This window comes from Pezoporus wallicus, unplaced genomic scaffold (genome assembly GCF_028554395.1).
Source record: "Pezoporus wallicus isolate ANWC-B61680 ecotype Strahan unplaced genomic scaffold, APGP_CSIRO_Pwel_v1 contig_818, whole genome shotgun sequence".
NCBI lineage: Eukaryota > Metazoa > Chordata > Aves > Psittaciformes > Psittacidae > Pezoporus > Pezoporus wallicus.
This window is the reverse complement of record NW_026636248.1, coordinates 4,401,452-4,425,612: the sequence shown is the minus strand read 5'-3', so window position 1 is coordinate 4,425,612 and position 24,161 is coordinate 4,401,452. Positions and strand designations below refer to the sequence as shown.

General features: G+C 39.6%; 1 protein-coding gene across 1 annotated transcript in view; it reads left to right on the top strand.

The window, feature by feature from the left end:
• Positions 1–24,161, top strand: part of GMDS (GDP-mannose 4,6-dehydratase) — a 422,575-nt gene that overhangs the window by 337,422 nt on the left and 60,992 nt on the right. Inside the window, exons 8-9 of the mRNA XM_057399362.1 lie at positions 1,795–1,913; positions 10,730–10,826. Coding sequence (XP_057255345.1) covers positions 1,795–1,913; positions 10,730–10,826 — 216 coding nt within the window. The remainder of the gene's footprint in view (positions 1–1,794; positions 1,914–10,729; positions 10,827–24,161) is intronic.

The window sequence follows — 24,161 nt, the reverse complement described above, 5'->3', positions numbered from 1 at the left end:
CAACCTCTCAAATCAGCAGGGAAACCCCAGTGTTCCAAGAAAGCTCATATGAGAGATATGAGTTAAGACATCTCCTTCCCACAAGAGGAGTTTCATCAGCTAGTTGGGTATTTTTGCGTCATTGTCTAGGATGTTCAGCTCTGGAAAGGAAAAATAAAGTTGCTGCCATTGTCCTGCCCAGCAGGTCATATCCCTAAAGCACAATTAATGTCACGGACTTGCACAGCAATTTCCCAAAACCCAGGCTTCTATGCACATTCAAGAAGCAAAAAGGTTCAAAAGGAACATCTTAATAAAATCTTGTCAAAACTTTGGAAGATGCATAAAATAATTACTGGGAAGAAAAATGACTTGCAAATGGAACCATTTAAGTGGAATGTATCACCTTGCTATGCTGGACACTGATTTATTAAGAATATGGAGAGAAAAATTGAATATTTCAGGTGGTATTTACCAAGAGAAACTGAGCTGTCCCGAAGCTTTTATTAATCTGATTTGCAGAGTATCCACTACCGTCAAGGGACCTACTAAAGCTGTTTTCTTTAAAGCTGATGTGAAGAGGTCAATGCAAATAGCGTTGTGGGTTACACTGTGAGAAGATGACAGTCGTTTTTACCATATGGAGAAAAAGTTGAATTATTTTATTTTCCTTTTCTGGTTATTTATTAAATAAGGATCATGCCATACAGGCATTCCCTGTTCCTCTCTAAAGGAAATGAATTGTTTACATCATTTTGATTGATCTAAAGTAATAATTATTCTGTCTGCCTACAGTTCCTAGGCAATCAAATAGTCCAGTTGCTAGAGCAGTGGCTTGCACATAAAAACCCTGAAATGTACCTGAATGGTACATAATACCTCAGACAAGTCACACATGTCTTTGTATGCCTCTTTTTCCATCTGCTTTCCTGCTTTCATGCTGACTTAGCTGGCCAGCCCTCTGAGATGCTCATCCATCATTACTTGTTTGTGGGAGGGGACTTTGTGAAAGGTATCACTGTGAGAAGTAAACTTGCCCCCCTGAAATGCAGATATGTTGACAATTATGTGAAGTTTGGCTTCCAAACGTATTGTAGTTTTTACAATTGTGCAAATGGTTCACTGAAAGAGATCTTTATGGTTGTCTCACTTTTCCACCAGTGTTTTCTGTGTTCCTGTGTCAAAAGTTTCTGCTATGATGCTTTGATACGTAACATTCAGCACATATTCAGCAGGAAAAGCAGATTAATTTGGTCAAATACACTGTTGACTCTTCCTAGTTACCTTTTTAATTGCTTACCCTTAATTAAAATTTCCATTTAGCCAAAACAAATGTGACAGAAGAAAGAGCCAAAAGGACCGGCATTTTCATGATTCAATGTGTTTGACATCATTCCATAACAGACAGACAACAGCACTCTGGCCTGAAACATTGCAAAATTTTATTTTTTTCCCCATATCTGTGTCAATTCATGTAGTTCTTTGAACAAGTGAATCCATGCTCAAGAGCATTAAACCAAGTGTCAGTGTTTAAAAGTAAACATATTAAAGTCTCCCCTGCAGAAACCCCTCCTATGGAACAAATTGAAAATCAAATACAGCATTGTTTTCTATAATAAGAAATAATTAAACTCATTTTAGAGTTGCACTGAATTGATTAATAGACACTATGTTAAGAAAGTGCTAATTTCCCCATCTTGGGGTATGTGTGTGTATGTGTAGCTATTTCCAAATAAAAATGCAGTAATATAGTATCATGTACAAAAGAGGCTGCATACGTATGCACTGAATCTGACTTACTTTGTCTTTCTGCAGGCCATGTGGCTGATGTTGCAAACAGATGAGCCGGAGGACTTTGTCATAGCCACTGGGGAGGTCCATAGTGTCCGTGAATTTGTGGAGAAGTCATTTAAGCACATTGGGAAAACCATTGTGTAAGTATGAATGTGAGATAGCAGACAGGGGTTGAACATTTCCAGCCTGCTTTGTTTGCTGTGTTATTGTCTATTTACATTCTTTTTTTCCCCTCACTTTCTAATTTTTAAGATTTCCTGGCATGAATGACTGCCACAGCAGATATGTCTAGTGTTGTCCTCTAGATCATAAGAAAAAAACATGTGGGTGTATACATCTTAGTTTTTTGTTCCAAGTCTTCATTCTCTGCTCTCCCATTCATCTTCCATCTCGCGGAACAGATGCCCCACCAAGGATATTAGTACCACAACGCTGTTCATCGCACTGCTACAAAAGAGGTTTCTCTGCCTGATTCTCTGTTTTGTGCCTCCACATCCCCACAGTCCTGCTCCCATTCTCTGCAACCTCAAGAGATGACACCTGCCAACCCTGTTCTTTCTGCATGACAGCCCATCAGCCACACCACAAGGATTATGTAGCAACCCACTCTACATTCCTATTAACTCTTTTGCTACTAAGCCATAAAAATGTTGAGTGGTGGGTGCAGAATGTTTACAATACATATTCCACATAGTTTGATTGAAAATACAAAATTCCTTCTCAAGGCCATATAATAAAACCAGGATGGCTTGGTGAGCAGTGTCTGTAATTTATATTTTTATTGTTTATTCTTTTTTCAATTTCCCTCCTTCTGTATCTTCTCCAGGCCCCATGCATCAACATACCAATCTCAGCTGGAAAAGGGAGAGGAAAGCCACAGGCTCTTCCATGACGCTAGAGCCAGGGCTGTTCCTCGGGCCATCAAAGTCACTTGTGCAGCTGGTGAACTTTTGACAGGGCCAATAAGTTTTACTTGGGAACAAAAACTTGACAAATTCAATAAATATGCAGAAGTACACAGATATATACAATATTATTTGAACAGCCAGTGGGTGGCTGGGGAGGTAATAATATTTTCTCCTCAATGAGCTTTTAGTCTGGTTTCAATTTTTGGCATCAACTTCCAGAAAGAATTCTGATGGGGGAGAGAGGGACTGTATAAATGGAATTTCTAGCCCCAAAGCTCAATTTTGGGGCTAAGTTTCTCTTCATATTTTTAGCATGTCTTGTTAGTGAGATGTCTCTGTATGGTTACACGTTGTCCCATGTGCCTTAGCAGTAGTGAGGTTTGACAGAGTATAGGGGAGGTGGTAAGAGCTCTAGTAATTGCTTTGTCTTTCTTATTTTCCCTCCTTTTATTACACTTTTGCTTCTTGTGTTTATAAGTTAATTCTCCTTAGTAAGCATTGATAAGAATATGCTGTGAATTCAGTTGCTCAATATAATTAAGAATTCCTGTGATTTGAGAACTATTTTGTCTCTGTCTATTGTTGTTTGCAAAAGCAAGAACAACATCTTGTCTTTTCTTTCTTTTTAATTTTTATTACCTAAAATTAGAAGCTGAAACCTATAGTTCAGTACCTAGCTGAATGTCTCTATTTGGAGATGTTCCCAACATAGCAGTTTCTTTTTACGTCAATAAATTTATCCATTAGCTTAAAATTAAACTCCCTCCTTTGGTGCTGGCCTAAGAAGTCTCAGCATTTCCCAAGACTGACAAATCGGCATGTATCTTTTCAGAAGGCAAATTAAGCACTTGAGAAAACCTAAAGAAAAGAACAACTACTACACAAATAACAATAAAAGTACTTTTATGAATAGCTTCTGTTATAAAGAGGATATTAAAGGTTTACTTTAGATTTAGTTGGTCCTAACACAAAAAATTTTGTGTCCCAATTTTTGTGTCCACTGAGGTGACAATTTAGATGCTAATGATAATTGTATTGCTGATCTTTTTGACAGTGGTGTAATTCTGATCATTTTGAATATAGCTTAGCCAGATAAATCAGCCATTTGTTTCCCCCTGCTCCCAGGGTAGGGGTAGTGTCACCACGGACCACTACTCATCCCGTAGCCATCATTCATCTTTCAAACTGCACTAGATATAAAATATTTCTCAGAATTTTGAAAGTTTTGAGAGCCTCCATAATTTTTCTAGGTGTCAGCTGGCCCATGCTCACAGTCACTCTCTTCTTACCCTTGTTGGTTTCTTGGCTGTCCAGCTGGTAACTTCTCACATTCTTCAGAACCACCAAGGATTTTCTACTCCCACCTTTTTCAGTTTGAGTATAGTTTCTTCAGGGAGTAGCCTGGCAGCAAAATCCTCCCTTTCAACATTGTGGGACCCACTGGTGAGTCCTATTGATCTGTTTCTTCACAATTCATGAGGCAACTAAGAACCAGCACACCAGAGTGCAATTGCTAAATGAGTTTCTACGAGTCTGGCTGCTTTCTGCCTATGTCCCCCTTCCTCAAAGTTCGGTTTGCTTGTTTGGTTGTTTGGGGTCATTTGGTTTGGTTTCAGGGTTGCAGGTATTACAAAATTTTGCAGTCTGAAAAACTTATCTGGGAAATTTCCAGCAGCCCTTTCCACTATTTTAAGTGATGGCATGGCTTCCCAGTATTGCTGTACAATGCACATTTCAAAATTGGTGGAATGATGGAGTAAATGGCCAGGAAGAATGAGCAGTTGGCAGAACTCATAGCACATCTGAGAACACAGCAAACATGTGCAGTGGCTTTTAACCATCCCTGCTTTCTGTTTTGGCAGGAAAAGTTGCAAAATTGACAGTCTTAGCTGTCAGAGTAGAGAACAGGAAGAAAAGCAATTCTGCTGCCCTATCAAACAACTAAATATATAGATATTTGCTTGTTTGTTTGTTTTCCTAGCAATTCACATTAACTTATACCGCTGAAAATCCAGGACTGCCTAAAAAGTCTTTCCAAGAAGATAACATAATACTCTGTCATAGCCAGTCATTAGCACATGTCAGGACTACATCTTCTAGCCAAAATAAGAGAGAGAGAAAATACTGCATTTTTGACACTAATGAAATGTACAGCTGCAATAAGACTGATTCTGTCTCTGAAATTGACTGTGAAGTGTACACAGAAGTTTATCTACCTTGTGTGGATTTTTTCTTCTGACATTTCTTTTTCAAGGAAAAAATTTCAAATTGTATTTATATAGTCCTCTGAATCACTCAAATTCAGTTCTTTGTACTAACAGGAAAGCCTCAGAGCTACAAATATTTTCTCCCTGTAAGGATTACACTTTTTTCTTTTACTTTCCCTTCTACTTATTACTAATTAAGAAGTACTTGGGGGAAACACTTCCCACCTATAATTTGAACTACAGCAGGGTAAACGAAACAGGCAAATGCTTGTCTTGACTAATTTTCTGTCATTAATCTTATTAAATTAGAACAGGATTGCAAAGATAGCCTGAAACCACTGCAGCACTCAGAGTTCTTTGCAGAGTGCTACAAAGACTGCTGTCTGCAAATGTGGAAAGAAAAGAGAGAAAAAAAAAGAAAATAATAAAAAAGTTCAAGCAATGGAAAGATTTATTGTGGTTTTATTAATCTAAAAATACATGCACATTTTTTACAGAAATATTCATTGCTTCCAGGATCAGAAATAATTCAGTAAAAATGAGTATTTTACTCTAGTCATTTGGCTCTACATACAAATTTTATCTTAACTAACATGCCAGTTGGTCTTATACAAGATCACCCTAAAAAGGGGAAGTTTAGAGATAAGGTATAAGGTCTAACGAGGTGAACTACTAGCAGAAGTGGAAAAGTGGCCTCTTCAGTGACAGTGAAGGCTGAACTGAGATTGAACTGAGGAAGGAGGGGTTTACTGGTTTGTTGTGATGGTTTCTTTTTTCCCTTTACCTTAAAATGTAAGGTTGGGTTACAGAAGCACATGAGATTTGAACCATTGCTGTTAAGAATGGAAAGCCAATACATCAGTAATGGTGCTGGGGGAATGTGGAAGGGGAGCCATCAAAAGTCATCATCAAAACAGCTGCTGTTTCCAGGTCTGGCCTTTGCCCACCAAAAAATTGCTGGCTGGCCAGTGTTGTGTGCTGTATTTAACAGCTTAAGAAAATCAGAAGCTTTCAGATGAGGAGGAAGGGAACAGAATCTCATACAGAAACAGGAGGCATTTTGAAGACTGATAGTTGAAAGGAGCCCAGCCAGGTTGGTGAAGAATGCTGGCCTGGATGAACCCACACGAGCAAGGGACCTCACCTAGGCCTGCACCGCTTTTTTCAGCATTCTCACTGTAGAACATATGTTTTAGGAAGCATTTAACCCACCTCAGGTGCAGAATTAACTCTTACAGCTGAGCATTCCTTTAGTACTTTCTTATTGATACAAGGTTTTATCTGTAGGCAGAACTAATGATTGTTTCGGAATTCAAATTAAGGTTTGAAGACTGTAACAATTTATCAGATTTCATACATCATAAGAATGATGAGAGTTTCTCTAAGGAAGACTGGGTGAGAATAAAATGTGGTGTTTCACTGGAAATTCCACAAATTGCCCCCCCCCCCCCCAAATGAAATGAAAACAATTCTCACAAATGTAGTTTGGAAAAATATCTGATTTCAGGTCAGCTGGACTGCTTTGTTTCTCTTCTAACCTCCTTTTTAAAAAATAACTTAAAAAGAATTTTTAAACACATTCCTGAGGGGAAAAAAGAAAAAAAGCTCCGAAAATGTCAAAGCATCTTTTTAGATATTATTAATAGAATTTTGTTTCAGCTTGACAGTAATGGAACTCGCTTGAAACTAAAACTTTTCTTTCCAGATTGTTTTGATTTTCACAGAAGCATTAATATTCTTTGAGAAAACATTTTCTTCTCAAAACAAACTTACAATTTGGAGTAAATGGACAAGAGCTTCAAAAGATTTAAAATTAATTGAAAAAAAAAAGAAAAAAGGAGCCTAGCATGTGTTCTTTTTTAAAAATTTCATGATGTGTGGAATAACAATTTAAATTTTAGAAACTTGAGGTTGACAGTGCTGGGAATACAAGAACAACAGCAGCATTGTTTTTACCGTGTTCCTTTTGTGAACAAACACTGAAGACCTGATTCATCAGAGCATTTGAAAAAAAAATGTAAGTACATCCCTCTATGATAGCATACTTGTTCTTTAGATTTAAGCATAAGATTGTGGTTAAGCAATCCCTATATCCTTGATTGCTTTGATGCATCAGAGCTGCTGGCAAGGTTGGTGGTTGAGCTGGTGGCCTATGAAGAGTTCTATTTAAAGCTTCCCTACAAAATATTACTTGCAAAAGACATTAATGGTCTGTTACATAGTGTCAGTTTTGCTGTTTATAAAGGGCCAGGACAGAATGAAGTGCTTTGGCTTAATTGTGTGTGTACCAGCACTCAGGTCACAAATCTGAGAAGTCTGCACAAATGGTATCTGATGTTAGCTGTGGAAGAAGACCATAATTTTCATGAAATTTTATTTTTAATTCATTTATTTTTCATTTTCAAATGTCAGAACATTTTCAGTTGACATGTATTTGATTTTAAAAGTGTACATGATAGTTTTGTTTCCTATAAAGAGGTTGAGCAGCTGTAGCTACTGGTGGGTTTTTGAGTATTTTTTTAAATGCTATCAGTTCTGTTTCTGTGTAAAAATCAACAAGGAGATGAAAAGCATATACTTGTTCAGTTTATCTGTGTTTTTGTGAAAGGTTTCATTTTTGGTTGATTTCTTCACATCAAAAACATATATACTTTTCCTTGTTTGCTTCTAAGTTACAGCTATTCAGACCATTTGGTCCACTGCAGTGCTTTTCCCACCCCCTCTCAATTATCCTGGCTCCCCTGTGTCCTTCCTTGCCCATCCCTCACCCCACTGCATGGATACCCTGGCTCTTCACCCTCAGAAAATCCTCTGTATCTGTGAATGTTTTTATAGCTGGAAGCTTACTGTGTTACTGAATAGTTATAGGAAATTAAAAAGAATTGGAATTTCCAGATTTGAAGAGGCAAAGGAGCATTCACCACTGCTGATAATAAGCCTTATAACAGTAGTGATCTGCAGATATGTAATTAGCCTTAAATTAAATGCAGTCCATTCCTCTATAAATCTGGAGTGTAAAAGTTCTTGCAGTGAAGAACATTTTAAAGAAGTAAACTTGCACATGCATCTAAAATGTGATTAATTCTGTTTATGGAAATTTCTGAGGTAGGTAATAGTAGTGGTATCCACCAGAGCTGACCATGTCTATTGTCCTAAGCAATCCCAAAGCAACCATCTCCACCAGTGAGGCACTTGTTGTGGAAGCATAGATGCAGAGGGCATCATACCCACTTTGTCAGTAGCAAGCATGTGGTCTCATACATCCTTCTCTGGCTGCAGAGCATTCTGGCTATGCCCATGAAGGCATCCCATCCTTTACTTCAGTGACAGGATGAAGCTTCCCAGAGCGGGACAGGCAATGGTGTTGCTGTAGAGGCTTGTTTCCTGCAGGCTGTAGGACCAGCATTTTGTGAAAAGCCTACACAAGGCCAGCAGGTACCTGCCTGGGAGCCCTGGGCTTTGACACAGGTGGGAGTCAGGGGGATCCACTCCCCAACCTCTACAAATTTAGCCCAGCCCTGATTAGCCAAACTTTCTTTACCTTTGCATATTCCTTTGCATTTCCCCCAAGTTACATAAGGCTATTTTCTTGCCTACTTGGGTGTCCACCCTGAGGAACAGAAAGCTGGGTAGTCCTTGTGGCTTAAGCTATCTAAAACCACAGCAACGTGAGCGTTCATTATCCATCTTCCATCATGCTCATGCTCCAGGATAACCTGGCAGTTAACAATTCTGATTGCAACTTGACTATAAACTAAGGAAGGTTTCATGGGGATTTTTCCCCTTCCTTGTGGTTAGAGGAAGAGGGAAGGGGGAGTTGGTTCACTAAATGGATGTCTTGCTCCTGCTGTCAGGCTGGCCCCTACACAATCCCTTTTATCAGCAGTATGGTGTCCACAGCTGTGAGCGCCGAGGTGCCAGGAGTAATTAGAAGTGTGGCTATCACATGCTACTTTGTTCACAATGAGAAGTACTACTTTTTCCTTGTGAACTTTTCACATTACTGGCCTGAACAGAACGGGTGGAGATTTCTTCTTAAGCTATTTCTATTGTTATATAACTTTGATAGTGACATTAAGTGAGTCTTTATTGGCTCAGCCAAGCCTTCTGGAGCCTGTTGGGTGTTAAATGGGGTTCTCTGCTCAGTGACCTCCAACAACAACTGACGTCTCCTGATCTAAGCGCTTCCTGTTGTTTTACTGGTGACGGTTAGTTTTCTATTAAGCTCATTTGAGTCCTGCACATTTTTACCCTCTGCCCTTTGAAGGGAGGGACTAATGTTAGTTTTGGCTTCTGAATGAAAACTTTGCAGTTTAGGCTTCAAACAGAGCAACTGCAAAAGAAAGAAAGAAAATTTAAATTATAAATCATCTTTAGCATCATAGCTTGACTGTTAGCAGTTGACTTCACTGCGGCTATTATCCGTTGGAAATTATTTTAGTGTTGAGTGTTCCCAGTATCAAGCATCCTAAAGGCTTGCTAGTCATCCAAAAGCCATGAGTTGTGCTTTAAAAAATTGTGGGATTAAAAAACTAGTAATAATGCATATTTGGTATTTCCTTCTGCCTTTCAGTGTTTTAACCTTCATTGGTACACAGAGGTCACATTTTCAGACTTTCCTCTTTAGCCCTCAAGGCTAGAAACTCAAAAATGAAGGCTGAGATTGTGAAAGAATTGATGTCTTCTAGAATCTTCGGGGGGTGGAGAGGGCAGGGGAGCAAGGAGAAGTCAAACCTGTGACAAAATCCTAAGAGCTAGCAGTACAATTAGTGAGTGAGAGGCAAGGGGTGCTTTTCTTTCACTGCTGGCGACTGAGGCTAAATAGCCTAAATCACAGTGCTGACTTAAATGACATAGATTCTACTTAAACACAAAAAAAAGCAAAGGACTTCATAACTACACACTTTTGTGGCAAGCTGGTTCAGAGACAATGATATACACTTGGAGGTAAAAAGCAAAGAGAGGATAGAGTTTCAATCATAACTCTGGATCTTATGCATTCAATGGATTACATTTGATGCACACATGTACGTTCCTACATGTGTCATCTGAACTATTTGTTTTAAAAGGAAGCATTGTCCTCAGGCTTCCAGGCTGCAGTCTGGCCTCTCCAAAGACAGAGCTAGTTACCCACCAAACGGCTTCTCTTCTGCTGCTCCCAAAATTTTAGGCCAGGACAGTTGCTAACAAAATAGATCACATAAATGACAGCAAATTGCAGGCCATTCAACACATATTAAACTAGTTTGGACAAAGTAGCTGGCTTCCAGCTCACAGGTAGTAAGTACTGTTTACAGTACAGGTATGTGAAGTGCCATGTTGAGCTAGAACTGAAAACTCAAGAACTGTTTTTGTTTTGGTTTTCCTAGTTAAGCGCAAATTAAACTATGCAGCTTAATGCTGTTCAAAAAGAGCTTCATGTCCATAAAATTAACAGATTAAAGAGTTCCTGAAAGTATTGGCCAAAATACAAGAATTAAAAATATTTTAAGAAAACAACTTTGAACCAAGCCACAAATGGAAATACTGTCACATTTATTTGCAGATACATGAGACATTTGAAATCAGGACATTTTATTTTCCCCTAGCATTATGTATTTAATTTTGAAGTCCTGCATTTGAGACCTTCCACTGAATCAAAAACCAAAACAAAGAGACTTCAAAAGCCATTGTTGCTCCATTCAAGTCTGAACTCTGCCTTTGTTCCTATAGCTAATGAGTTTAGACTGTCCTGCAGGGAGAATTGACACCAGCCTCAAGTAAATGAAAGCAGGCCAAATGTTGGTAAGATCAGAGCACTAAAGTAATTATGGGTTCATTAAATGTTTATCTTCTTTACAGGTGGGAAGGGAAGAATGAAAATGAAGTAGGACGATGCAAAGAGACTGGCAAGATTCATGTGACAGTCAATCACAAGTACTACAGGCCAACTGAAGTGGTAAGAAAACGCCTCTCTCAGCTTTGCAAATGAATAATCCAATCACTCAGCCAATAAATTGCTGCATTTGGCCAGCAGTCTGTGAAAACGGCTTAATTGCGCTCCTGCTGCCAGCTTTTAAAGCTCTAAATTAGCCTGCTTGTTGGCCCCCTCACAGCCAGCTCCCTGGGAACGGGCAGGCAGGCAGGCAGGCAGGCAGGCAGGCAGGCAGGCAGGCAGGCAGGCAGGCAGGCAGGCAGGCAGAGTTGGTTTGCCCTGTCACAGAGACATGACTGCTTCAGTCACCTTCTCTGAACGGCGGAGGGGATTCTTAGGGGGGTGAAACGTCATCTTCTGGGAAACAAAGTGTAAAACAACTTCTTGTTCCTTCTGGTATCGAATGGATATGTGATCATCTCTCCTCCAGCTGCAAAAAGGGAAAGCAGAGGAAGATGGATACTAATAGGCTTGGTTTTTGAAGTGTCTGTGTCTTCATGACAGTATTTCAACTCCGTATCATGAGTATCTGCTGTTCAGCTTAGGTCTTTGTAGCTGTGGTTACCCATTTTAGAAGCGCATTTGTGCTTTGTTTTCTTGGGTGCTTTGCCGGCAGGACCAAGCCACTAACCCCTGTGCTCAAATGTTAATGATCGTGCTGGGAGAGGAAAAAAAAAAAAACACCAAAAAGAAAAAAAAAAAAAAAAAAAAAAAAAAAACCCTAGTAGTAGTAATTCCAAGTCAGGCAGGATGGCAGCAGTGCAGAGACGATCGATGCAGGACACAGGACAGAGCCTGGTTTCTGGACACAGGGAACAATAGCCCCAGTTGTACGTAGTGGGAGTGGGTGTGCCCAGGAAAGGATGTTCTCATCTCCTGGGGTGGGGGATACCAGTCCCACTGGCTGCTGACATAGCATTGGCTGTCAGTTCGTCTATTCAGAAGTGCTGGCTTTAGCTGCCTGATTCAAGCAAGGTGTGACAAGACAGGCACAGATTGCAGGGTGGGAGTGGGGAGTTGCATGTGTGGAAGTGGACATGGGTTCTAAAGTGGAAATTCAAGGGGGGGAATAGACTTTCATGTTATGCATAAAAGGGCTGGGCCCTGTATCAGAATCAAACACTAGGAAGTCATTAAGAGCTGTCCATCATTCTGGCTTTGGTGAGGTGTCAGGATGATAAGGAGGACACAGAGACAAAAGGACTTGCCAAACAGGAAAAGGACACTCGACCCAACAAGTCTGTGCTTTGTGAGACCCACTTTCCTGCTTTGTCATACCTCTTACTGACAAGTACATATTCACTCCTCAAAAATCATGGGTAGTACATAGCTGTTCTGAAACCCTCACTGTAGTTGCACCTTATTCATGTACTCAGACATTTTCAGCTGAAATAGTGAATCTGATGTTTATCTAAAATTATCTGGTGTGTCATAGGCCACCTTCCCTTGGGCTCCATCTCTGTCTTCCATTGCCCCTATCTTGCTTTGTGTTTAACACAGCCCCTGCTTGGATCCTTTGGAACCCAAGAAGGCCATGAAGCTGCTCAAGCATGATCCAGGTAGAAGCACAAAATGGGGTTAGAAGTGCCTTTGTCTTAAGAAACACGGAGATGAGCTGTGAGCAAATTCCTCTATGAAAAGATGTGGCATCTACTTGCTGCAATAAAAGTTTCCTTTTTTGAAGTATCTCGGGATGGGTAACCAGAATAACTTTTTTTTTTTTTTTAATTCTGTTTTTAATTCCTTTTCCTCATTCCTTTCTTCCATCAATTCCAAAGGCAGGCAAACTTCAGTGTGTTTCAGTCAGGGAATCACATCTGTGCAATTCCAAAATACCAGATCAAACTCCAATCCATTCCAAGAAAGTGAGGAAAAGCAATGACAGAACTGAAACAGACTCACAGCATGTGTCCCCTCCCACCATGCTCACCGAGACCACTGAAGGCAGGAAAACCTCAGGCTGACATTTTGGAAGGAGGCTTAGCCAGATCAGTTAGCAGGAATTCTGCTGTTGAATCTCAGCTAACACAGAAAATCTGATGTTCAGATACTCATGTCTTCTTTGGAAACGTTTCTGTCTGTCTGTCTGTCTCTCTAAAATTAAATATGGTATTCTGAAAAGTGAAAATAAATATCATCTAATCTTGTGTACAGTCAGTTCTGACAGTGCCAATACATTTATTTGAAAACACATTTGTTTTCTTCAGTTAGTGATCCCTAGGGTCAAGGCCTCCCATTGAAAAGCTTAGCTGTACTGAAGAAGAAACCTTGAAATGTGAGACTGTCTTCTGGTCCAGCTAAGTAGACCCTTTGCATGCCTTGACTAAATCTCTTCACTCTACTTTTGACTGCCTTGGGGCCCCCTGATAGTTACTGGTCCTGGGAATTGTTCTGCTAATGCTTCTAATGCATGTCTCTCTCCTTCCCTCCTTGGATCTTGCCAAGTACAAGCCAATTGGTACTATATCTTTCAGCTTCTATTGAATTCCTGTCAATATCTTTTCTGATCATTTTTAATTGTATTTGGAGACTCTAGTCTGCTGCAAGGATTGGGGAGAAATCATTACTTCTGTCTTTCTTAAAATCAGCAGTTTCTCACAGAAGCTTCATGACAAGTTTGCTAAAAAGCAAACTGCTGAACTTGATACAGTGTGAAAGATGCTTTCATACATTGTGCAGGCTTTTTTAGCACATGGCTAGTAAGGTCATACTTTATACTCATTTGCTGCCCTCAGTATAGAAAGATAAGTTTCTACAGCAGTTTAATCACCTGTAAAATGTAGATACTTCAGAAATCATCTCACTACTCTTTTCTATTTTTGGTGCAATCAGAACATTCATATTGTAGGTAGGCTACTTATCTATACTTGGATTTAAATAATCTATTTGGTATTTACAATAAATTATATGAGAATTAATTTTAAATTTCTTTTAAAAGTTAAACCTGAAATTCAGTGAGACATCTCAATCAGTTGGAAACAAGCAGCCCTGCAGCACAGGATGTCGGAAATACCAGGTCTCTCAACCCCTGAAGTTGGGTAATTTTTGGAGAATTAGGGCCCGTCTTTAATTTTCTTATCTTTCCGCAAGATAATTACTATTCATTTGTATGCAGAAATTTCCCTCTAAGAATTGCACAATTGCTTCTAATCAAATTTTGCCCGTTAAGGTGTTTGAGTAAAATTACCTCTTTTATTTTTGCATGTAGATATTAAGCTAACAGTTCTACAGGAACTTGCTTCATTTCATTGCCCTTTCCTGCAACAATGAAGATTAACTCTAGGTCTCACTGGTCTGTCCTATCACCAAAGAATTTAAGATGTATATATCTCTCAGTTAGGAGTTTATGTTACTTTTTAAAAGGAACAAAAAAATCTTTCAACCATATCTAAATACTGTTTTTTCTCTGAATCTAATGCGCTGCATGTGTTGCAGAGAATTCTTCCCCTTGCTTCCCACCTGTTTCTGTAGTTGTCATACAGCTTGCCTAGGATAGGAACTGCAGGTTGTATTCATGCATCACATTTGCTGTGGGCTGGTGTGGCTGTAACTCTGAGGATGTACATACATCAATGCAAATTTTCTTCCTTTAAGCAAGCCCTGGAAACTCCGTCAGAATGTGATGCTAATATTTAAGCCTTCATCTGGCCTCTTATTATTCTTCAAAGAAAAAAGGGCATTCTAACTTCTTCTTCCTTTTGTTATATGCCTTAAGCAATTAAACATTTTTCTCCCAGGTCTTTCTAGCACTGATATAAATTAAACTCCATGTAATGGTTAGGAGGAAAAATTTGTGACAGTATAAAAAAATTACTCATTCCTCCTGGAATCGTTTCCTTAAAAGTGTTCTTTCTAACTCCTGAGAAGTTCTGTATCCCTCCCAAATAGGTTGTTTGCTTTTCAAATTATTGTTTATTGTATCTAAAGTATCTACAGATATTTATAGCTACAGATAATTGTATCAAAATTATCCACATGGATAGATGGATAGATAGATAGATGAAGATGACATTTCCCAAATTTTCTATGTGACACCTACACTAAACTTTACATCTTTACTTATAGAATCATAGAATAGTTAGGATTGGAAAGGACCTTTAGATCATCTAGTTCCAACCCCCCTGCCATGGGCAGGGACACCTCACACTAAACCATATCACCCAAGGCTCTGTCCAACCTGGCCTTGAACACCACCAGGGATGGAGCATTCACAACCTCCCTTGGCAGCCCCTTTCAGTGCCTCACCACCGTTACAGTAAAGAACTTCCTCCTTATATCCTCACATCCTGCACTTTACTGAATTTGCCTCAGTTGCCCTTTTTCTCCTCAGAATTAAGAAGAATGGCTTTAAATTTCAGTCTCTTCAGATGTTTCTTAAAAATTCAGCTCTGTGTTTCCCGTGTTTCGTAAGATTCCAGCTAAAATTCCTTGGGGCATATCACATTCTCCCGGAGTCAGCTTTCTTAAAGTCGAAAAGATTTCTGAATTCCTCTAAGTGTTCCTGCCCTAAAGAGCGTTTAGAGTCTAACGAAACCATAATCACAAAACCCTCAATGCCCTGCACTTCTACTTTAGTTTTCATGCAAGCTTCGTTTCCTACTTTTAAGTTCAGAGCCGCCTGTGACTGTAAGCCGTTCAGATGTCTGCACAAGGAAACATGTGCTTCCCTTCCTCAAGAATCTTTTTGCTCATCAATGTCAATATGTGGCCTGTATTAATACTCCTGAAAATTAAATGGGAGCATTCAAGGAAGAATAATCTTCAGATGCCTTTCCTGTCTACTTTCCTCACTAGCAGTCAACTGAAGAAGTTGTCATAATTCTGACAGTCTTATCTGTTTTTTTTTTTTCCTCCTTGGTCTGAAAATATATGTCAACATCTTAAAACTACTGCGTTGGTAAATGATTACCTCTGTTGTCCTTAATTCTTCTCCAAGCTGACTTTGCTGCTGTGTCAGCCAAAATGTTTCTATCTTTCCCTACTTTAAACTCGGCATTCTCTCTGCATTGCTTTGCCACCCTCTTCCTTTTATTTGTCCCTCTTGTTAATAATATCTGCTGTAGATTTTATTTGTTTGTTTTAGTTAAGGCCTTACGTATCAGGTATTTCAGAGGTATCTCTGAAAACATACATGACAAATTCAGCCAAGTGAAATAATGATTAGTAGTAACTTGTCATTGTGTAGCATTGACAAAGCACCGAGCACTTAACATACTTTCAATGTTTCTCAACAAGCATGTGAAAAATGTTTTTTTTTTTAAAAAAAAAACAGTATTACTGTGTTTCTGCTTCTGAAACACATATATGGCAGAGCAGAGCAGACAGAATATGCTGTTTGAGTGAGATCATGAGGCAGTGACAAAGTTAGGAGGGAAGCCTGATGACTTTGTACTCTGCTGCCATTCCTAATGGACACAACCATCCCTCCACAGGTAGTTTTCTACTTTTTTTATCTCACCCTCATTTTGTTCATCTTTGTTATTCCTTAGAGGATAGGATGATCATTTTTGCTATTAGGTTTTTCCTCTCAATATGTCACTAAACATGAGAAGCTTCAGCAGGTTTATGTCCAGTCTTGCTCACTATCTTGTTTAATCCTCTTAACAGGCTCTTAGCAGTAGGCCTAGCTTACCTCCTTTCTTGTGGAAGCAGATACCTAATATGTGCCCCTCCAACACTCCCACACAGATTTCTGATTTTTTGCTTCATAACTAGCCCATTACATCAGTATTAGACAGCTTCATCCAGTAAAGGAATCCCTCTGGACACCGTTTGCAGTCCTCATATGCTGTGCCTTACTCAGTTGCTTCTCTTTGCGTCATCCTGCTCCTCCTCTGCTGTGCCTCCAACAAAATATTTCTCTGGCAACTTCTACAGCTGGCTCTGTTCCCCTTCCTCCTTCACCACCTCTTTCGCTGCTGTCATTCCTGAGGTTTTGAAACCAGCCATGTGTCATCTGTGACCTTCACATCTTCATTGATCTTTCTGAGAACAGCAGCCTGTTTCTCTGAGTCTGCTTTCTAATCCCCTAATACCGCAACTATCTGACAAGACTAGCCAGAGGAAGAGGGTGTCCTCACCTCCTGGGGTCTGAGTTGGAGTGCTTTTGCACCCTGGGTGTTGCACCATATGTTCATTTACAAGATCAGTAGTTTTTCTTCAGAAATGTTGGGATTAGCTGAAGAAATCTCTTACTGACTTTGGGCAATGCAATTTTCCACTCTGGGTGGGTAAAGAGATTGCAACCCTCTTGAAAAGCTAAGGTGTAAAGATAAAACTGTCATCCAGGCAGAAAGGTCGGTGGATTTAATTCATTGCTCATTTTTCTAAATGCCGTTGACACATAGCAATTAGTGGCAATCTTGGATGTGACAGATCCAGGCTCAACTCCTGAAAACAGATTTTTAAATTAAACTTAGGTGACTGGAGGATTAAGGCTGAGGCAGAGGTGAATGAGGATAGGAGGCTGTTTACCTTCTTAATTAGGCCCTGATTCAGCCAAGCATCCAAGCAAGTGCTTCACTTCAAGGGCATGAATAGTTAATAGGGACAGTTTCCATACTCGGAGCTAAGAGTGTGCTTACGTGCATTGCAGCATCTTAATATGAAGTAAAGCAATTCGTCTGTGATGGGAACTGAAATGGTCAGACACTTGTGCCAGCTGATTATTCTTGTTTGCCTGTCCCATCATACATGAGCTCAGAATGCAGGAGCAGAGATGCTGAAATAGCTCAAGACAATTTCTTTAACCAGGTTCTCTTAGGGTGGCTCTGCAGGCAAGGGATTCAACCAAGTTCATGCAGTTTGTAGTTTTAATCAACTGCTCCTGCAGTGACGTTTCCTGCCCTTAATTCTCTGTTGCCTTCCTGGCAGTGGGGGGTCTTGCTGCCCCCTCTTCACTTATTCATGTTTATTCATGCACAGAAAGTCTCTCTTCATCTCACTTCTTATCCTCTTGCCTCCCCCTTCTCTTGGCCTGCCATTTGGCCTCCTCCTCCTCCCTGTTATCTCTTTCTGTTGTCACACCCTCATCTGGACCATCCCTTGTTTTCTTATCACTGGCTGTCCTATGCCTGTCCCATACAAACACTCCCTGTGCTCCAGCAGATGTGGTAGGAAATGCAAAGCCTCTGAAAAGAAGTCATGGGGGTGGGATAAAGCCTGGAGCAGGCAAAAGCTATGACAGAAGTCCAGGCTCAAGCAGCACCAAAGACACATTTGTCACTACTGCCAAGTTTTCCCTCCTACCAGTGGTCTCTACTGCCTACAGCCTATTTCTTATTCCTACACAAGATCAGACATTCAAAAGAGCTAATCTGTGGTTCAGACCACATTTTGGAGTGCCCAATGAGGCTGGAATTGTGGCAGAGTGTCTCAGCACAAAACTGTTCCCACCAGGGATTTCTGAAGACCTTGGAGTCAGAGGTGGTTGAGGTCACTTGCAGACCTGATTGCTGGTTCACATTCAAAAGTGGAAGCATGTCTGAAGATCTGTCTCCCTTTCAGAAGCTGTTTATTTTATTTTACAATGGGATTTTAAAAGTCAAGGAATACGTTAACAATATTGTTCACATTTTGACTGTTTCCCACCTCGTTGTAACCTTTTCTTTTAAGTGTGCTGTGCCAACTCAACTCTTGCAATAGTTTTAGAATGGCAGCACAGAACCTTGAATGACATGATTTATATGAAAAATAAAAATGGCTTTTGAATACAGAGGATATGAGACAGAGGTGAGGTTTCCTTCAACAAATCTGGCATTAAGGGCTAGACTCCTGTCTAATTTCTCCAGCCTTCACAAGGGCTTGCCTGCCTTCAGCTGTTTGTGTTTTAGTTTATGGGTGAGTGGGTGCACAAAGGAAGATGACATCCAGAGTCTGTTCATGTGCTGCTGAGTGTGGATCAACAGATGCCTTGACATTAGCCTTTTCAGCATGAGGTCTTCCAGTGACTGGTATGCTGGGGCATAACTGTCTTGAGCCTGAGTATGCCATGACACCTAATACTTTTTCCTGCTTGAAAGGTGGTACTTCGAGCCACTGATTCTCAAAACCCTGTGCCACCTCCTACAAAGTATTTATCAGTGTTACTTTGGTGCTGCTGAAGACATTATCAGAGTGAATGAATTTGTCCCTCTTAGAGACGCCCCAGTGCAGTGTGAAAGGACCATATGGACCAGGCTAGGAGAAATGCAAAGGTAGCCAGTTCTGAGGAAGCAGACGGGTTTGGGGGTTTGTCTCCAAAAGCTTACATTTCATGTTTCTCAAGTGTTTCACAGTCCAAAATTGACAGTAGGTTTCTTTCACTTTCTTCTTTTAGTTCTTTAGTTATTTGAAATTTATTCTCCTAGAAAATGTGCAATGTTTTCACTTTACCTCTGAACAAAAAAATCTCCTATTCTACTCAAAAAAAAAAAGAGGAAAAAATGAAAAAAAGGAAAAAAATATGGCTTTTAAATTTTTTTCAGGTGTAGTCAGGCTTTCTCTTAGATTGACCTTAGAGGTCTTCTGCCTCCCCCATAAAATCCACAAGAGGTTTTTTTCAGACTCACATTTCTGTCCTTCACCATTTACACTTTCTCTCAATGGGGCAAATGGTTGAAAGGAAGTGAAGATTTGGAAGTGGTTGTTTAAAAAATAAATAAGCCTTCACCTTTCCCCTCTATCACCTTTAGAGTCATCATTTATAAATTAACAGCTTCATGATGGAGGCATGAAGAGGTGGGACTTCTGTTATTGTTGCTCCCTGGGATGATAATGTTGATGAGTACTCAACCACTGTCCTTATCTTCATGTCTCATTTTTGCATGACACTAAAAACTTGTAACAATGATTCTGAGCTTATCACAACTTGAAAGCATTTTACATTATTAATTATTTTTAATATCCTTAATAATAATATCCTTTTATAATATCCTTTTTAATATCCTTAATACTTCCGCAGGAGACCTTGTATGGTTGAGTTGCAGGGAAAACTGAGCCTTTTAGATCTAAGCAACTTTTAGAAGTTGCTTGGGTTTGTTGGGTTTTGGTTGGGTTTTTTTTGTTACTGAATAAAACCCTAGAAAATTATGTTTGTGGCATAAGCATCTACAGTACTTGACATGAACCAGGAAATGGATCTTCATGCCCATCTTGGATGCTCCCCAAATTGTCTGATGTCCCAGCTGGATGGGTGAAAGAGGAGACAGTAATTATCTGCAGGGCAGAGGAGACTTAAACATTAAAGAGCTTTATACCTAGGATAAGCTGGAATTTTTGCTCATTCCTCACATATAGTGTCTGAGCTCACCAAAGCAGACAATATGAAAAATATTAACAGGACTCAAGAAGACATTAGTAATAGATTAAGTGCATGCCTCCTTTACAAGGCTTTTTTTTTTTTCTTGGGTTTTTTTCCTTTCAGCCAGAAAAGTCTAAAGGTGAGTAGGTGAAGTCAATTTTAATAATTCACAGACGATAATACATCTATTTCTCACTTGACAGAGCTAGTGTTTAAACTATTAGCATTGTCTGGCATAACATAAAACAGGATCAGTCACTCATCCCTTTGAAACCTCTAACCTAGCCTCATTTAAATTTCTTCCTTCCAGCTTTGCCAGTACATTTTAATAGTCTTAGAAGAGCTCTCAGCTGACTTGTGACTTCAGACTTTATCTGCTGGGTTGTGGTTAGGAGTGGAGTAAGACAGCACCATTCCTTGTCAGCTTTTTCTGTATGCAATGACACAGAAATCTCAGTGCTACAGATAGCCATTAAAATTCAAAACAGACCACTTGACTGCTGAACAGGAATGAGTTTTTAAATCAGGTTTTCTTTTGGAACACTGTTCTGTAATTCTTGCCTTTTTTTCCTTCCTTCAAATTGCTGAACTGGTATGACTTTGCAGTCATGCTTTGTATTGAATAGCTGTAAGGGGAAAGGTGGATTAGCAATAATGAAAACAAAAAGATGTGTTTTAAAATATGATGCCTGCCTGTTTTTTTTACAGTAATCTGTGAAAGTAAAGTTCATGTTTATAATTCACTACATCTGTTACTGTGTTAGTGCTCTGCAGACTTTAGTTTTACAAATTTCCAGATTGGATGACTAGGAGTTGAATTGCTTTTGTTTTTATTTTTAATTCTGTTTGGCCTATAATATACTACACTTCCACCATCTGATTTAGAAAGCAAAAACATATATTAAAGCTTCTTTACAATAACAAAGACTTCTGACTAAAGCAATTGGCTCCCACTGTAGTTTTCCCTTAGATAACAGTTGTAAATTTCCAAACCTCTAATCTTTGGCAGCATTTCCCTCTTGATCTTAGTTTCTGTTTCCATGTGTTAGGGGAGATTAAAAAGTAGGTTATGAAGGTGAAATTGGAACCAGAGGAAATGTGAAGTTTTAGGAAGAGCTCAGGTGAGTGATAGAGCCAAGTTTGCTCTGTGCACTGTTTTCATAGCTATGAAACAAAGCCGAGTGGGGCCTCTTCTTATACTGCAATGTCACCACTGATCACATGTTGTGACATTCGCTCCTCACTCTAAACAATTCTTCTGTAGTGCTAATCCTATAAGGTTACCACAGTCTTTTATCTTACACATAGTTGGCTGAAAGGGCTTGCAGATGAGTATCCAAGGTAGTATTTAGGTGTTTTTCCTGACCTTTCTTTCTCTGTCTTCTCCCCAGGTTGCTTGTTGGTCTTATCACTGTATTTCACATATTTGTTAGTTGCCTTCTGGATGGCTTCTAGGCTTAAAATAAAGACCAAAATTAATCTTGACTGATGAAATGAATCCCAAAAGAATCAGGCAGCTCAGGCACTGTAAACAAAAAGTTGGCATGATTAAAATCTGACTAGCCCTAAAGGTAAACCACCCACCTCTATAATAATTCAATAGCTGAGCGGCATAATGAATGCAAGGGGAAGGTGGACGCGGGAGTAAAAACAGAAACACAGGAAAGTTCATTATTCACAACAGTAAAGATTCACAACAGCAAAGACTTATGTGCACTTGAAGAACAGCCAAAGGGAGTTTGTGATGGATGACAGGCAGTTTGTGTGCTGGAAAGCTCACAAGAAGTATTCTTAGTTTTGCCTTCTAGTATTAGCGACCACAATTAGTTCTACTTTGGCTTTACTGCTGAATGGAGTTTAAAAAAAAAAAAAACACACAATATGATTGACTTAATTAAATTCTTGAATATGGCTTTGTGAAGGATTTTCTACTCCAGACTAATGCCTGGAACAATTATCTTTGATACCCTTGATAGCATAGCTTACTATGACTGAGAGTACCCTGGGTGCAAACATCTGCGTCAAGCAGCTACTTCAGCAAGTGATTCGCTTTCAGAGGAAGAAGGGGGAAAACTTGGAGAAACTTTGTGTAGGTACATAGAAGTTGATGTACTTACCATGTTTTTTGTGAGTATCACCATTATATGCCAGGTTTCATCAAATGGGTGTTTTGTACATTGACATACATACAACTGACTGGAAGGTTTACAGCACTGGGACAATATAGACAGCTGACATTCATGTATCTGGGTATGACTCCAACCCTGGCAGTGTCCAAGACCAGGTTAGTCAGGGTATTGGGCAAGCTCGTCTAGTGGGAAGCGCCCAGGCCCATGGCAGGGGCATTGGAACTAGGTGATCTTAAGGTCCTTTCCAGCCCGTTCTATGATTCTGTGACTTACCAGGACTTAGAGCTAGCAGGGACCATTTAGAAATGTGACAAGTGGTTGGAGTCACTGTTGCTTTTGGTTGGGACTGCCAAGAATTGTCCCATTTGTGGTGATAAGAGGAAAGTGCTGAAGGCATGTGCACAGTGGTTGGAGGGATGCTATTAATAACTCATTGTCTGCACACCAATGAACGTCAGTGACTGCTAGAGGCAGAAAGAGCTAAATGCCTTAGATGTGAAGGCATCCTTGGTTTGTGTATGAACTTCTTCCTTGTTACTGACTACATTTTTTGCTGTAAAGCCTAGAGAAGTTGCGTTGTCCCTCTGGTCTTCCAGTGTCTTTTTTAACTGCTGAGGACACAGCTTGACACTGTTTGCAGTTGCCAATGAACAAAACTTCAGAAGACATAATAGATCAAGAATGCCGTCAAACACTGGGTTAAGGGTTTCTAAGGGATTCCGTGTAACCTGTCAAAGACTGTTTCTTGACATGCTTTATCAGATATACCACACCTGTGTCCCTCTTCCAAAAGCCATCAGTAGATTGTTGAGGCAGAATAATAAACTTTATATCAAGTTCCTCTTCAGGAAGATGTTCATTTTGGACCAGGATTCAAAGTGAATGAATATGCAGTTAGAACTTTTTGAGTTTCCCTTTCATTTATTGATATCAACCAGACAAATTTTGGCCTTCTCATATTAAGTACTCTCGTATTAAGTAAGAATTTACAGTGATCTCTGTAGAGAGGCATCTCTGTAGAGAGGCACTTTGAAGAAAGGCATTCTATTGATATAAATTATTTTAGCATGGCCTTTATATATTAAAGAGATTCCTGGATAAGGAAAGGGAAGGTTAGACTTTTCTGTAAGGATACCAAATTAAACTGTAATGCAAGTGGGAAGAGATGACTTGACAATGCACTGGTGGAGGTAAACGGACTCGTTTCTGTGGAAAGGGTGTTGACAAGCAGTGATTTTTGGGAAGTCTCCAGACAGAGTCCAGACACTGACTTTAGGGATTTAGACAACATAAAAACGATTATTAACAAAAAAAAAAAAAAAATTGCATCAGCTGGGCCTGAAGTTTTTTCTTTTTTTTTTCACAGACTTTTGTTCTATTAAACATTTCCAGAAACACTTGTACAGTTAAGCCTAGCACTGTGCAAAGGACTAATATTCTTGTTTGATAAACAGTTCCTGTGTTGCTTTTGTGTCAATTGAAGTACATTTCAGCTGCAAGTTTTGGCTTCTTAAAAAAAAAAAATACATAAAGCCTTGAGCCTGATAGACCTCATGTGGACCTGAACTAAAATGATTGTGTCATGTTGATGAGTGGCCTTGCACATTCACTTGGCCTTAGGCATAGATATAAAGGTGGCTCCCTCCAAAACTAAGTTCCAGGCATGCTGAAAAATCATCTGCTTATGTCCCAGATATTGTTTTGCTTTGGTTTGTTCTCATCCCCCCAAATTAATTTTTATTTTGCCTAATAAGGTGATGCTTTGGAGAAGCGTACTGTTTTGTTTCTTGGTTTTTGCCTCCTCCACAAAGCATCCTATTGATGCTGCTGCAATGAAAGCAGATTCCTCTTTTTGTAATTTCAGATCCCTCCTGAAAACTCTTGTTGCCCTCAAAAATCACTACACTAGTGGTGTGCTATGACTTCTTATGCATCCTGATGACCACTGTT